At 45.0% G+C, this 16,429-nt stretch overlaps 1 protein-coding gene across 1 annotated transcript; it reads left to right on the forward strand.

Moving 5' to 3' along the window:
• Positions 1–5: 5 nt before the first annotated feature.
• Positions 6–14,324, forward strand: sbk1 (SH3 domain binding kinase 1). The gene is made up of 4 exons (XM_058621111.1): positions 6–802; positions 10,299–10,561; positions 11,950–12,152; positions 12,563–14,324. The coding sequence occupies exons 1-4, from the start codon at positions 765–767 to the stop codon at positions 13,388–13,390; spliced, it is 1,332 nt and encodes a 443-aa protein (XP_058477094.1). The 5' UTR covers positions 6–764; the 3' UTR covers positions 13,391–14,324.
• The last annotated feature ends 2,105 nt before the right edge of the window (positions 14,325–16,429 follow it).

Here is a 16,429-nt window from a genome sequence, read left to right on the forward strand (position 1 = left end):
GGGTGGAGACGGTGAACAATGAAGTGGCTGACTGCTGAGACCAGTGCACCCCCCACCCACTAACCCACCACCATCACCACCATCACCTCCATCCCGTCTCCCGTCTCACACAGAGTCCAGCTGGACCGACGGACCAACCCGACTGAGCGCGCACAGAGACTGCAGGACGCAGAGGGAACATGTGGCTTCATGCGCGCAGACTGCACACAGCGGAGCTTTGCTGTGGATGTGAATGAATGAATGGGCTCATCTCAGTGTGTGTGTGTGTGTGTGTGTGTGTGTGAGTGAGTGAGTGTGGTGCTGAAGTGGGTCATGCGGACCGCTGGAGGAGCAGCGAGAGATAAACACGCATGCTCCTCCCGCTGTTTGGCAGGTTGAGCTGGTGGAGGAGGGATTCCTGCCTGTGCCTGTGCCTGCGTCCTCGCCCCAGCCTCCAGCATCAGATGATGCTTCTCATTTAATCCTCCTCCAAAGAAAGTCACAAACTGCGGAGCGCCCTCCAAAAACAAACGCTTCTCCATGCAGGGGTTTTCCTCACCTATGAATCAGTGAGTTTTTCTTTTCTTTTCTTGGAAGGACCCGAGCTGTTTTCCCTCAGCAGCAGCAGCAGCAGCAGCTCATCATCATCACCATCATCATTATTATTATTATTATTGTTAAACTACCTTCAAACGCAGAGAGACAACCTCCAGCAGTTTCCCCTGCTGCAGACCGTTTAGAGCTCCGTGCTGAGCCGCGCGCAGAGGCTCTGCTGCACCGAGCGGATGCAGGACCATGGAGGAGAGAGACAGGTCGCCAGCAGGTGAGCGAGGAACACTTTTGATTCATCCTGGGGTTAAACTGAAACCGGGTCAGATGATGTGTGACCCTGTTAAAATAAAATAAAATAAAAAAGATAATAAACACAGGTAAAAATCTGACGCCTCCTGAGTATAGGGTTGGGCAATCATTCAGTAACAATATGTGTCCCAATATAACTTGAACCCTGTTTATTGTAACAAGAGGTGACATCTGTGTGGACATAATACGTGAATTCACGTGTAGTTCATTTAATACGTGAATTTAACAAGTAGTTAAAAAAAACAGAATTTCTCTGAAAAGCACAAAGCAAAAATCTGTGTTTTTTGCCACCACGTCATCCAACCCTTCAAATATGATCTGTCCAAACTACAACCCACTCTCAGTGAAGGCTGAAGCAACTCAAGCTTTGATTATCCACAAACTGCATTCAACATGTATGTGAGTTTTTGTATTTTCACATTTTCACAGAACCATAATCTCACAGATTATGGATCGATGAAAATATCACAAGTCATCAGAGGCCGTGGCTGTGTTCAATAAATAAAACAATTTCACCAAGAAATTCAACAGTCAAGTGTAAACACTGGGACAGTTGTGTGGTCTTTTACATCTGCTAATTATGCTAATTAAGTCTTCAGATTTGAATTGTTCAGCATAAACATTCATTCATTTTACAAAAAAAAATAAAAAATCAGTGAAAACAGTTTACTTTTCTAATTCAGCCCTTTGCTGAGGGCATCAAGGGCATTCCACCTTTAATGGACCCTTAATAATGTGTCTGGGGCAAACAGGTGATATCTCATCAATAATGCGGTGCCGTTTATCTCATGCATTTAAACGAGCAGCTGATTTCGATGGAGCAAAAACCCCCCGTCCGTAAAAAGCAAGCAAATCCTGGGCGGCTGCTAATGGACTCTGAGGGAAATACAGCAGCAGCAGCACAACACACACACACACACACATTCTATTTGTGGAAAGAAGCAAAAGTGGATCTCTGTCTTGACAGCACTGTGTTTCTTCAAAGGGAAGTCAGTGCTTTGTGCTGCAGAAATGAAATGAACACTGATCACTGTTTATTGTGACAGTGCTTCTGACAAATTCTAGGTCCCTTCTTACACAAAACAATGGGCATGTGCAATTAATAATAACATCTGAAAATACACGAGCAGTTATTAACATTCATATGAAGTGACACTGCTCAGCCTGGATTGAATAAACACGGCCCAGAGAGTTGGAATGACAACGTCTGTTACAGATAAAAACAGCTGCGGTACGAAGGTTTAACGTGAACCACTCCAACAGCTGGTACGCCGACGCCAACTAAGCCCGTCTTTGGTTACACAAAGTGACATCACTGTACTACACTACACTACACTACACTGCACTCAGTGTGACAGTAGTGAGCTCATGCAGGGAAAACAAGGGGGGGAAACAGGCTCAGCAGCCCGGAGTTGGGGCATAATTAAAGAAAACAAACATCGTCAATTAGGACACAAGGAGGACAGAAAAGCATTATTCCTCTCTTTCTCTCTCTCTCCATTTCCGTGACCTGCTGCGTGAAACGTAAAGAAATGACACGTGTGCCCACAGATTACGTGCTAATCTGTCATCATCTCAGCGGGGACAACAGCAGCTTAATGGCACCTTGATCACTCAGTCAGTGTTAGTGCTGCCTTCATGTACAGTACAGGATAGTGAGTCTGCACAAATGTCTATTGTGTGTTGAGTTACTTTCTCTTAATAATTATTAGGACCCGAACCGCTCCTGGCATGAATTTGTGCGAGGAACCTATCGTTATCCTTCAGATTATTATTATATCCGTGGCTTTGCGGCCATTTTTGAGGCGGTTCACCTGCATAAAAACTCTTGAAACTTGGCATATACGTCAGGTCTGGCGAAAATGCGATATTGGCAAAGTTCCTGGACTTGTGTGTTGCTCATGGGCGCTATAGCGCCCCCTGATGTGAAACGTGGATGAAGCACGCCAAGATTAAGTTGCACCCCATTTCCTCCATGTATTTGCGGTCATTTTTGAGGGCGTTAATGTGCATAAAATCTCTTGAATCTTGGCATGGAGGTCGGGTCTGGCGAAAATGCGATATTGGCATAGTTCCCGGACTCGTGCGTTGCTCAAGGGCTGAAGGTGAAAACAGAGGCGAAATTGAGTTCCACCGAATTTCCCCAAACTTGGTGGTAAGATGTCCTAGACCAAGACGAACAAGACAGTCGACCGTAACCATGGCCTCAACTCAACAGGGAGTCGGCCATTTTGAATTTTGGCGTCAATATTTGGCGATTTGCACCCTATGTAAATGAGCTAAAAGTTGTCGAAAGGTTTTGCGGATTCTAAAGTGTGGTCAGGGAACTGCGTGCATCTGGACGCGAGGGCCCTATCTTGACTGTGTGCAGTCCTAGTTTTATTTTAGCTTGTCTGTGGTTCATGTCTTTCACTTGGTCTTGCAATAATGGCTAAATATCTTTTTTATTGCAGCAGAGAGAGAGAGAGAGAGGGCGGGGGGTGTAGGGGTGTGTGTGGCGGGCTGCCTCAGCAATCAACATTAGTGCACTGATTGTAGTCAGAGGCAATTGTGTATATGAGCAGAAGCACAAATCACCATATACTGTTAGCATGCCTGACGTGGGGGGATGAAATGGCTTTGAATGGAAAGAAAAGAGCAAAAAAAAGGGGAAGCAATGTCCCCTTTAGCACTGATGTTACATCACTTAACCACGCCCCCATTTAGACCCCATTTCACTGAGCGGATATTAGAGTCAACACTTCCCCATGTAATTGACTTGAAAGGGATGCAGTCTTGAGTATGTGGTACAAAGGGAGGGGATTTCTTCATCGTTATAGAGTCTCATTGGATTTCCTCAATCCACTTAATGCTTAACATTAACCTCAATTCAAATCTTAGCCCTAAACTGTAACCACTTCTTTTAGAAATGAGGCTCCTGCCTCACCAGGACCAGGTTTTGGTCCACAAGGCAGTTTTGTTTATGCCAGAAAAGGTCCCCGAGTAGGTACTAAATACAAGTGTGCACACACACATGCACACACTATCGGAACTTGAGGCTATTGGATTGTGTCAGAGAGAGAAGGGCAAGGTACAGTATGTTCCCTTGGTAGCTGATTGAAGTGCTATTTCAGAGCTGAATGATTTCTATAGGATGACAATGCAATTGATTAGGTTCAAAGCCCTGTTATTAAACGAAGACATTGATGTCTTTCTTATGTTTGTACACTATGTTATCAAATGTCCTTGTAGTATCATCTCCCGCAACTAATCCCTGCTCTTATCCCGTCATTCTTTGAATCCATTCGACCTTCGCTGTCAGGTCTTAGGTCGTTCCAGCTGTAGTCCAGGGGTTGGCAGTGTTTTCACCGACACACCTTTTAAGAATGACACGAGCTCCATGTGAAATAAAAGTGGAGGGAGAGTGGGATGGTGAGAGGAGTGGAGTGCAGTGGAGAGACAGGTCTGCGATGGTGAGAGGAGTGGAGTGCAGTGGAGAGACAGGTCTGCGATGGTGAGAGGAGTGGAGTGCAGTGGAGAGACAGGTCTGCGATGGTGAGAGGAGTGGAGTGCAGTGGAGAGACAGGTCTGCGATGGTGAGAGGAGTGGAGTGCAGTGGAGAGACAGGTCTGCGATGGTGAGAGGAGTGGAGTGCAGTGGAGAGACAGGTCTGCGATGGTGAGAGGAGTGGAGTGCAGTGGAGAGACAGGTCTGCGATGGTGAGAGGAGTGGAGTGCAGTGGAGAGACAGGTCTGCGATGGTGAGAGGAGTGGAGTGCAGTGGAGAGACAGGTCTGCGATGGTGAGAGGAGTGGAGTGCAGTGGAGAGACAGGTCTGCGATGGTGAGAGGAGTGGAGTGCAGTGGAGAGACAGGTCTGCGATGGTGAGAGGGGTGGAGTGCAGTGGAGAGACAGGTCTGCGATGGGTCACACAGCAGGGATGTGGGCATCCGCGCGCCGGTGTGAGCGGGTGATTTGTCAGAGTGAGTGTCTGTGTCCTGGGCTGCTCGTTCGCCTATCACAGCACAGCGGGAGCTCCCTTCAGCCGTGTGCTGAGGTGTTGCACTAAACCCACCGACCCTGATGTTCCGTGCTGCTGAGGAAGGTGATTTTTAAGGAACAGATTGTCCTCAATGCAAATGAGCCTCACAAAGAAGCATTCATTCATCTTCTGCCCCTTTATCCTCCACAAAGGGGGTCACCTATGGTCAATTTAGAGCAAGGGGCGTCAAACTCAAATGACCGGAGGGCCAATGAGCGTCTAGCTTGACCCTTAGCCTAGAAGAAAGGTTGGTAACAAAACAACAACAAACAATACAAGATTTTATATAACACAATATTCCATATTGATATCACAATTAAGATATTCATGATGACATTGTATAATGTGTTAGCTGTATAAAAAACCCCTCATTTATCATGCAATAATAAATCTATTCATATCAAAAACAGAGAAGTAAATATAAAATTAAGTTAAATCATTTCATGGACAACTGTGTAATTAAAACACCAAATAAGCTTATGTACAGTATACTGTATGTAATTGAGTTTGACACCTCTGGTTTAGAGCATCCAATTTCCCCAAATCCCCAAATCTGCATATTTTTGGATTGTGGGAGGAAACCAGAGAACCCAGAGAGAATGCACACACACACACACACACACACACACACACACAGGGAGAACATGAAAACTCCACACTCCTTGTTCTGACCAGGTTGCAAACCCGGGTCTTCTCGCTGCAAAGGCAAGAGTGCTAACCACGACACCAAGTGTGTGGCCCGAGTCTCAAAGTCAGTTTCCACCAGTCAGAATGTACTGGCCTGGTATTTGCCCTTTTTCTCGCTTCTTCTTTTATTTCCAGGACAAAGCCCAGGGGTGGGAACTGGTGCAGCATGCATAGAGGGCTCAGATCAGCTGGCGTCCGATTGAACGTATAAATGTAATAGTAAATCACATTAATCCGACTTTGAGAAATAGGCTTAAGTAGTCAGACTAAAACTGGGGCCACGGTTGTGTCGTGGTTAGCACTTTTGCTTTTGCAGCAACAATACCTTGGTCGGAACAAAGGCCTTTCTGCGTGGAATTTTCATGTTCTCCGTGTGTGTATTTGTGTGTGTATGGGTTTTCGCTGGTTTACTCCCACAGCGCAAAAATGGGCCTAATCCCCCATGCAGATTTGGGGATTAGGCAAAGTGGACACTCTAAATTGGCCGTAAGAGTGAGAGTGGATGGTCATTTGTCTCTATGTGGCCCTGTGATGGACTGGCGACACCCTCATGTAGAGGATAAAGGGGTAGAAGATGGTAAACACACTGACTGAAACAACAGAAAATACTTTACTTAAATGTTTACCTTTAAGTAAATATACCTTTACCTTATATTAGATGATTTACTTAAGGGCCATGCCCTACTTAAAGTTGTTGAAGAAGAAGAAGAAGAAGAAGAAGAAGAAGTGTTCTCTCTGGGTACTTTGGCGTCCTGCAGTCCAAAAATTGGTGATTAGATCAATTGGACACTTGAAATCGACTGTAGGTGTGAATGTGAGAGCAGATGCTGACTTATTCACTGTGTTCCCCGCCTTTTGCCCCTATATCAGCTGGGATTGGCTATAGCCCCCCTCCCCCGCGCCCCCGCCCGCCCCTGGCACTCTTCATGTGGAGGATAAAGCGTTAGAAAATGAGTGAGTGGGCATTTTGACAGTAAATTGGACACAGGAGATCAGTCTTCATCCGTAATGACTCTTCTGCCGAGAGCAAGGCATCCAGTCCATTAGTATTAGAGACGTGAGGCAGGTTCAGCGATCTATTCATTTCTTTCATTAGCCCCTTGTTTCCATTTTTAGTGACAGTCGAGTGGAAAGCAGGAAGTGAGGAGGACAAACACTGCCTTTTTTTTAATCTCTTATGCTTAGCCTCACCTTCATGGAAGTAACTTTACGATAGAGGCCGTCATTTCAAGTCACTGCTATTGTAGCACAAGTTTGCAAAGAAAGAACCAAAAGCTCAGCTGTTGTCTCACCCCACCATTATATTATAAAACATCCCATATTCTGTGGTAAATATTGAACTGAAAGCTGCACTGCAACATTTGTTCATTCATTTTAAAACTCAAATTACACTTGAAATATCTCAATCAGACAGATTACCATCTTAGATTAGCATAAATTAGCAGGGAAATACAGGATGACGGGAGAGTCGTTAAATGACTCTACCAAATTACGAGGGGAAATTGAAATTCTAATGTGATGATAGGTTGTTTGGAAATGATTGTTGAGGAACCAGGACACGTGTGAGACAAGGAAAAGTCATGCAGGGCTAATCCTAACCTCGTGCAAGGCTGTTCATAGTTAAGATATTTCATTCTGCAGCGACTGGTGCAGTTAGTCGACACTTTGAGCTTCACTCACCTCCCAAGCTCTGAGGCTAGAGGAGGTAACATGGTCAGAGGAGGCCCGAGGCTGGAAAGAGAGTCTGTGTCAGGAGCACTAGATGCCAGTGGCATCACACGCTTCAACCCTGTTCTTAAATGTTTTATAGAAGAGAAGGTCAAATACTTTTGCAGTTTAATCTCGTGCAGACGTAGACTCTTGTTAAAGGCTTCTGAATTTTTAATTAAATGTCAGTAGACTTTCCGTCGCAATTAAGAATGGAATTCACAAATGTTGATGTTTTAACCCTGAAGGTAAATAATGCAACACAGTCAGTGGGCAACACAGTGGGGGGTTGTGACCCACATGTGAAGTGTGTTGATGCACCATAGAGGGCATTTTCACCCTTCATAGATTCATGCGTATAATTTCAATAAATAAATACTATAATCCTCCCCTCTAGCTCCGCCTCTGTCTATAAATGACACTGGCACTGGTGCATCACATGTAAACTCCACCTTCCTGTGTGTCAAATTCAAATTCAAATCAATTCTCAATCCAAATCTGGATCTGTGAAGTGTGTTCCAAAGTCAACTTTGTCATTAGCATGCCTGAGAGGACAGGAGAGGGGGGAGGGGACTATGAAGAATCAGGGTCTCCAGAGGTGAGACGCTCTCTCACAGCTGCTCCCTCTCACTCCGTATCAAAGTGCCACGGTGCGACTCCTCGTACACCTGCCACACACACACACACACACACACACACACTCTCACTCATTTGTGTCTCAGAAACCACAGAAGTTGGTCTCGACACCTCGGAGTTCTACTGCAGCTTGTGGTTCAACCATTTAGTGACGGGTTTCAGCTGGGCCTGATTCTCACTGACAGAGGCATAGAGAAAATTTTTTCTCCCTCTCTGTCTGTGCTTGTCAAATGTTTAGTCACCAAAACCAGAAGCACAGACTTGGTTTGGACAGAGTCCAGCTTTTGTTGGTTGGACTTGCCTCGGGCTGCACAGTGGGCACGCTCTGCATGAGTAGGAGCTACAGGAGTCATCATCGCTTATATAACTCTCTTTATGTTTAGGATAACAATCTGGGAGCATGCAGAGATTCAGAGTACATGATGTGATACACGGGCTCTCTTTCTATTTGCAGTGTTTATTTTTTTAATCCGACCAAAAAAAAACACTGAGCCAAGAACACAAGGCTGCAAATGGCTGCATCCTATTTTAGTTTTTTACAGTCTAACAGCTATATTTATCTCACTCTTCCCACATGATAGCTGAGGAACTTTCAGCGCCTTCACACCGTCGGAAACAAATTGTCCTCTTCCACGTCTTCAGCGGCCGTACATTATCTTTATACATTATCTTTATACATTATCTTTATACATTATCTATGTGAAATCAAGGCAACGCAGACCTTATTTAAAAACCTGTGTTTCCCCGGAAACTGAAGACGGGAGCAGGAGTGGTTGAATGATATATGACAAAGGCCATCAGTGGAATTGTTTTTGCTGATTTGATGCTTATTAGTTTGTGAGGCTGTGCGTGCTGTGCATGATTGGATGATTAAATTTGATTTTGTGTGTGTGTGTGTGTGTGTGTGGTGTGAGGAGGAGGAACTGAATGGAGAGCGAGACAATGGTAGTGATCATTAGTGTGATACGCATCATTTCATCAAAACAGCTATTTTGTTCAACCGATGCAGTGTGTTTCTTTAATGGCAGCCATCATTAGCTCAAACAGTGTAACAGGCAACAGTACATTTAGTGTAACTACAGTCAAAATGTAGGTTTTTTGACCCTTTTCTAAACATATGCTGTCGAAATTCAGCAATTTCAGGAATATGCATTTTTTCTTTCCTTATTTGTTTACAGTTACAACATATTAAACGTTTAGAATGTGGAGGTGAATGACCTTCAAAAGTGGCATTCTAACATTTGGGATGTTTTTAAATCTCTTCTTAAAACTCACCCCTTTTTATTGTGCTTTTGACACTATTTAAGTTGTTGATGTTATTTCCATTTAAGTCTGTTTTTGGTTTTTCTTATTTTATTTGATCTGTTTTTATTATGGTTTCTATCCACATTTCTTTTTTATGTCCTTTAATTTATTTGAGTTGTTTTAGATGCATGTTATAACCTCTTGTGAGCTATTATGCCTTTTATTTATTCTGTGTTTTATTTATTCTTCACTGTGTTCACTGTGGTTGTTTTAAAGGGCTTTACAACATATTAACCCTATGTGCTGTTGTACTTTCAATATCTGGCAGTTATTTACAATTTACTGCAAAAGAGGGTATTAACAATTTGAAATGAAGAAAAACAAACTATTTTATTTAGAAAGTAATGTCCAAAAACAGACCAAAAAATGGAAACTACAGTATGTACAGGTGATTCTCCGGCTCCCTGCAACAGCGTGACCGTTATGTTACCGTAATAACCACATGTCGGTTTTAACGTGTAACTTCTCAGCATTCACAAACCGTCGCGTAATTACAGTAATGCAAACGTGTGTTCTGGAATATGCTCGGTGTTAAAGGGTTAAAAGGTCACAGTTTAGAATTTGGAGGTGAAACAACATTTTAAAAATGAAGTTTTTGCATAAAATGGGAAATGACTTTACTGACAACCTTTTTTCACACATTGCAATACAGTGTGTTCTGTAAAACAATAATATATACACATATACCATATATACCAGCATGTGTGCATTGTAACTGTCAGCCCCTTTCATTTGTTTCCATTTGCCGCTCCTTCAACCTCATTGTATTGATTTCCCCATCACTGCCTGCCAGTAAGTGCTGTCTGAGACCATATCTGAACACTGGCCAGAGTGATCTACAGGGACAGCAGGAAGTCCAATACATTTACTGAAAGCATTCCCTCCTTGTTGACGCCGTACCTGAATTGATTGTATGGAAATGAAGGTCTTTTAAAGCTTTTTCCTGACTTAGCCCCCCCCCCGAGGACTCCAGGTACAGACAACAAAATATGGACACACGCCAACAAACATAAAGACACTGAGGAGCATAAACAAATTCATGCCATAAATTTATATCACCTGCTATCATCACAAGCAGAATAAAAACCTTCTCTGTTCTTTAGTCTGCCCCACAGTGTCAAGGCGAGCCTGTCTCTTTCTCCGTCGGGGCCGGGACGGGTGAGCAGCGGTGGCGGCGGCGGCGGCGGCGGGGGCTCGCCGATATCCAAGATGGACTACTGCGGCAGCGGGGTGCCCGTGGAGGACATGCAGGCCCTGGCCATCACGTCTCTGTCGGCGTCAGATGTAGCTAAGCAGTACGAGCACATCCGCGAGCTTGGGAAGGGCACGTACGGCAAGGTGGACCTGGTAGCTCACAGAACGCAGGGTGAGAAGTTCATTTTCTTCTGTTCCAGCTTCATGTCCTCACTGTGTTGGTCCAAAACCGCGTGCATAGAGCAATGTTTTGATAAGAATAGGTTGAAAGACGTGTGTCACTGTCACTTCATGTGACCAGAGATTGAGTGACAGTCGCACATGTCTGCTGTGGTACAGTTTGTGTAATGGCTGGTTCTAGTTAGGAGGTAAATGAATGAACTGTGTCATAGAGTAGGAGTACTGTCGTATCTTTGAAAAAGTGTGCGTTTCCCGTACATTGAGAAATATCTTTGTTCTTTTCTTTGTTACGTGTCCACCAGTGACACTCGGTCCTGTTAGCGTAACTGTTAGCAAAGATGGCGGACACTGTTTACATTCTGGGAATGAGGTCCGTCCCCCTAAAAGTGCGGCACTGGCGTTGCAGTTTCAAGCCTCAGATCAAGTGTCACTGGTGGGCACGGAACACAGAAAAGAATAGAGAAGTTATTTCTCGACTCAGGGGAAACTGAGTTTGGGAAGCACAATATTTCAAAAATACTTCCCCTAATCTAGTAATACAAAGCTAAATGCAAAGAGGTGAAGTATTACCTTTAATTGTTTATAATGGTAGATATCAGGTTGTGATATCAGTGTCACATTGAGTCACCCTGACTACTAACACATAACATTCATTTAAAGGGCATTTTTTTTCCCACTTGGTCAAATGAAGAATAAACTTAAAATCATTAAGATGCTGCTGTGTTTGTTTAATTCACATTCTGTGACAGAGTCTGATTAAATTTGACCAGTTTCTTTCTGTCATTTATTAAACATTTTCAGATTTTTTCTTTTTCTTTGAAAGAAATGACTTTTTGTTTTTATTTATTTTTTTCAATCCCAACTTCCTCTGTTGATCGAATAACACATTTATCTTTGGAAATTAATTAAAAAACTGTACATTTTTTAGGGTGAAAAGTTTGGTTCTGAGTCTCCACACTGGGCTCAGCATGATAACGATAACAAATTAAGTTCACATCAGCATGTAATAAAGTCTAAAGTCAGAAATGAATTTTGTTTTGGCTGCTGTCTGAAAGCCTTTTAACGATGCAGCGTGCGGTGCAGAGGGAGGCTGAGAGGGCATTACGAGTGCTATGTGCACAATAAAGAGCCTCTGTGCTCCATAATCAAGAGCAGCTGTTTGCACATGTGTGAAACAGGGCAGTGCACGTTTATATGAATGAACCTAACACCTCTTATAAAGACAGGTGTTTTTTGAAATGGCTCCCAAATCCTTTAAAATGCACTTTTTATGTGCGAACACTGTCATTAAAATACGGGCAGGATTAGATGTGTCGTATAATAAGAAATGTGTTGCACAGCTTTAATCCGCGCATGTGTTTGTATTTGATTTTTTTGCAGGCACCAAAATGGCGCTAAAGTTTGTTACCAAGAACAAGACGAAGCTCAAGAGCTTCCTGCGGGAGTACAGTCTAACAGGCTCACTTAGCTGCAGCCCTTTCATCATCAAAGTCCTGGACGTGCTTTTCGAGACCGAGGACAGCTACGTGTTTGGACAGGAATATGCACCCGCCGGGGACCTCTTTGACATCATCCCCCCACAGGTAACACTCTCATCCCTCCTCCCCTTCCACCAATGGCCGTCCTCGCCCAGCCGCTCCAATCGCTTGTCTCTGCACTGACACGGCGGTTTTAACAAGCTCTCCTGGGGATCGGAGTCCGTGTCCTCGCTCCGGTTTTCCCTCAGCGCAGAGCTCAGATTCTTTTACTTTGGTGCTCCTCCGGTTGATGCTGCTGCGGGTGCCAGACTTCAAGGCTCTTTTAAAGACTCATTAAAAATGGTGTCAGCCAAAGTCAAAACTGAGAGTCCTCTTCTTCTGAGCAGAACTTTTCTTTGTGTGCCTTCATTTGCAATATAACCTTCACTTGTTGTTGTGAACAGCACTGTAACACAGATATCACCTCATATAACGCTGCAATCATTCAAATGTAAATGTCTCTGCTCCTCTCTCAGGTGGGCCTGCCAGAGGAAATGGTCAAACGCTGCATGCAACAACTGGGCTTGGCGCTGGACTTCATGCACAGTAAGAACCTGGTGCACCGGGACGTCAAGCCTGAAAACGTGCTCCTGTTTGACCGCGAGTGCCGTCGCATCAAGCTGGCAGACTTTGGCATGACACGGCGGGTGGGTTGCCGCGTGAAAAGAGTGAGTGGTACCATTCCCTACACGGCGCCCGAGGTGTGCCGCGCCAGTCGCTCGGAGGGTTTCCTCGTGACCACCAGTCTGGATGTGTGGGCGTTCGGCGTGCTGGTCTTTTGTATGCTGACGGGGAATTTCCCCTGGGAAGCGGCTCTGGCTGCCGATGCCTTTTACGAGGAGTTCCGGCGCTGGCAGAAAGCAGGTTGTCCCGTGGGGACGTACCCGTCTCAGTGGCGCCGCTTCACTGACGACGCCCTGCGTATGTTCCAGCGGCTGCTCGCCGCCGAGCCGGAGAAGCGCTGCGGGGTCAAGGACGTCTTCTGCTTTGTCAAGTACGAGCTGGTCAGCGAGCTCAGGCGCAGAGCCTCCTGCCGAGCCAAGAGAGGCGAGAGGTCAAGCTCAGGGGTTTGCACCGGCAGCTGCACTTCCTCCTCGTCCTCCACGGCGTCACGTTCCTCCCACCGACACGCCGAGCCCTCCACCCCTCCGGGGACGACCTGCCTGCGCCCGGCGCCGCTCAAACGCAGCGTCCTCTCTGACCCGTTGTCTCCCAGAGAGGAGCCCGGACAGCACCAGTCGCCGGGCCGAGACAAGAACAAAAGCCAGATGGTGATGGCAACCGCCATCGAGATCTGCGTTTAGCGTTGGAGACTCAAACTGTGACGAGGCGTCAACGAGACTCCAGTGATATACTTTCACCATGAAAGATAAGCTCAGGATCACATCCATCGCTGTGAAGATGGGACACCGTCAGTCAGCGGTGAACACGACAGCTCATCAAACCGCAGAGGTTTGATGACCAAAGACTGCTTCCTAAGCCGCGAAGCCGCGCAGGCAGCACTTAACAAACTTGGCCGACGATACTCGCCTCTGTCGCCCGGACTCTTGTGCCCGTACACTGTGGTGCTGCTAATGATTCTACAGTTAGACGCGCCATGAAAACGGATTGTCTCTTCTCACTCGTCGATCAATCAATGTCTCTTTGCTTTAGCTCTAATTCATCGTGCATTCAAAGCTCCAACGAGGCCAAAACGCCATTTTCATCGGGCGGTGCTGTTCCGCGAGGAGCTCGGGCGATTTAAGAGCGACTTTACATTCCTTTACCATTTTCCTCTGACTTCCTGCCAGCCTCTGATGCTTCTAGTTTTTCAAAAACAAAAAAAAAGACCGAAAAAGAAAGTTTTAATGTAGCAGAGTTTGTATGAGATGTCTTTTCAGTTGAGTGTCATGAGAGGCATCACCTCAGGACACGTCCGTGGCTCATTGAACTTTGAACTTGCTCTCAGTGAGACTCCTCTCCAGTAGAATACAGGGACTGTACATTTTCTGAATGAAAAGGGTGACGTGATGGAGTAGAGATTATTATTCTTTTCTTTTCTAACTGCTGTGTGTGTGTGTGTGTTTGGACTTGTGTGTGTGTGTGTGTGTGTGTGTTTCAAACATGAAAGCACAAGATCTTTTGTAAACGGAGGAGAAATCTTTAAATGTACATTGTTAAACATTTTATATAGAAGTGCACTGTAATATCAGGTAGTTCATCTATATGTAGCTGTACTAATTTTCTACGACATGGGGGGAAAAGGGATTTTGGGCGGGGGGGGGGGGGTTTACATGTACTGTCGCACTGTATGTAGCAAAACAAACAAACAAAACCATAAGAGAATGTAGAGTTTATCACGTATTTGATCTGAAGCCTGTCACAGCTGCTTCTGGATCCGGACACGAGAGACAAATTGGTTGATAAAAGTGACTCATTTTCATTTCCCTCTCATTATAAGCCTAACGAGGGCCACATCCATGTTGTTGTTGTTGTTGTTGTTGTTGTTATTGTGCTTCTGTGTTGTCAGTGTGAGGACAGCCGCTCTGTCTCAGTGCTCTACATCCTAAACATTCATTCTCCAGGTCACAAAAAGCTGTTTCTACGATGGGATTTTTTTAAAGACGCAGCATCAAACAGTTTGTAGTTTCAGCTCCGGCGCTCACACTTTAATTTGATTTCATTTGTCTCTCCAAATGTTTTTTTATCCTGTATCCTGACCACGACAAAGCATCTTTAAAAAGCACAGTGTTCAGTGTGAACGACTCGACGCATGCGCGTTACCATTATGTCACATTTCTCGCTTGAATTTCCTCCCCGCCCGTAACAGCCCCATCAGCTCTGTCGCTATAGTGACAGCACCAGTGCAGCCCCGGCTCTGCTTCTGTCCTCTGCTTGAAAATCAAGTCTAATTGAGCTTGGTCGAAACAAGTGGTCGCCAAAACTAGCCCCCCTCCCTCTCCCCCTCCCCCCGTACCCCACTCCCCACTGTCATCTGCAGCTCCTCATGACAGCTGCGCAGCTTATTATTATACCAGATGAAATACGACTTCCACACAGTCTGTTTTGCCCCTGAGCCAGTTCACTGTCATTGTCTTTCATCTGTCTGAGCTCTTGGCTCCTGTAAAGGTGAGATGATGAAGCTGAAGTGCTGCCAACAGTGATGTAGTGTTTGCTGATTTGCCACGTAGCACTTTGTCTATCAGTGCGATGAAGAAAACAGGGCGGTCTGTCGTATCACGTGCGTCAGGTCAGGAAACTGATGCAACTTAACATAACAAAGCATGGCATTACGTTATAATCATGACTGACGCGTCATAAATACATAGCAAAATGGATAATACCATGACCCAGCATAAAATCATATAATATAATGCGTTGTCACAACATGACAATATATCATAACCCAGTTTCATATAGTTGACAAGCCTATGACATAACGCGACTTATCCTAACGGGATTTTTTTGAAAATCTGACGTTCACAGAGCATGACGCAGCGTAACGTACCGTATCTTTAACGTATGACCTCATATCATGACGTACTACAACATTAAGTGTGTCGCACATCGTCGTGATCACATCACTTCACACGTGTTGTTTCTCACGGGCTGTTGTGGCGGGAGCTGTCACGCGGATCACAGATGATGTGTTGAATTATCAAACGTTCGGTTCATGCTCTTAGCGACTTAGCCTTCCTCTCTCTTACTTACTCACTTTATCCAAACGATCAAACAGTTTTTTTTCTGTCAGAGAGTGATGATTTAGAACTGAATGTAAATACTGTAAGTACTGTGTCTTTAACACAACAGAAAAGAAACCAGTAAATAAAATGTTAATATATGTTGAAATAAATTTATGTACCTCCTTGTGGCTCGGGGCTATTTCTCTGGATACTTGTGTTTTCCTCTTTATGTATTAATATTATTGCTGTTGCTGGTGTTTGCAGAGCTAATTCATGCTTTGCGTTGATGAAGGTCAACTTGAATCACACGCGACGTCCCGAGGCTTTGGTCTGCTTTGCCAGCGAGCCTCCAGACGACGTAAATATGCTGAATTTGTTTTTCTTCTTTTTTCTTCCTGCAAGTCCCAATTAACACATCTGTGAGCGCAGTTATCTGCCGCCCTCACACAGCAAACCAGTTCAAGGACAGTTGCAACATGACACTGAAGACGAGAACAGTTATCAGCTCCACCCACCCCCGTGTCAGAGCCGAGGAAAGTTTTCTCAAGTTGTTATCTGATAAATTTTAGACAGGGGCAGTAAGCTGTGGCGTGTGTGCGCCACTTGGGAAAAGCTAATCAGTTCAGACAAGAAAAAGGAAAGGTCAACGATGGCATGCAGGGGTTGTGCAGTGAGAGGAAG

The sequence above is a fragment of the Solea solea genome, chromosome 21 (assembly GCF_958295425.1).
Source record: "Solea solea chromosome 21, fSolSol10.1, whole genome shotgun sequence".
In the NCBI taxonomy this organism is placed as follows: Eukaryota; Metazoa; Chordata; class Actinopteri; order Pleuronectiformes; family Soleidae; genus Solea; species Solea solea.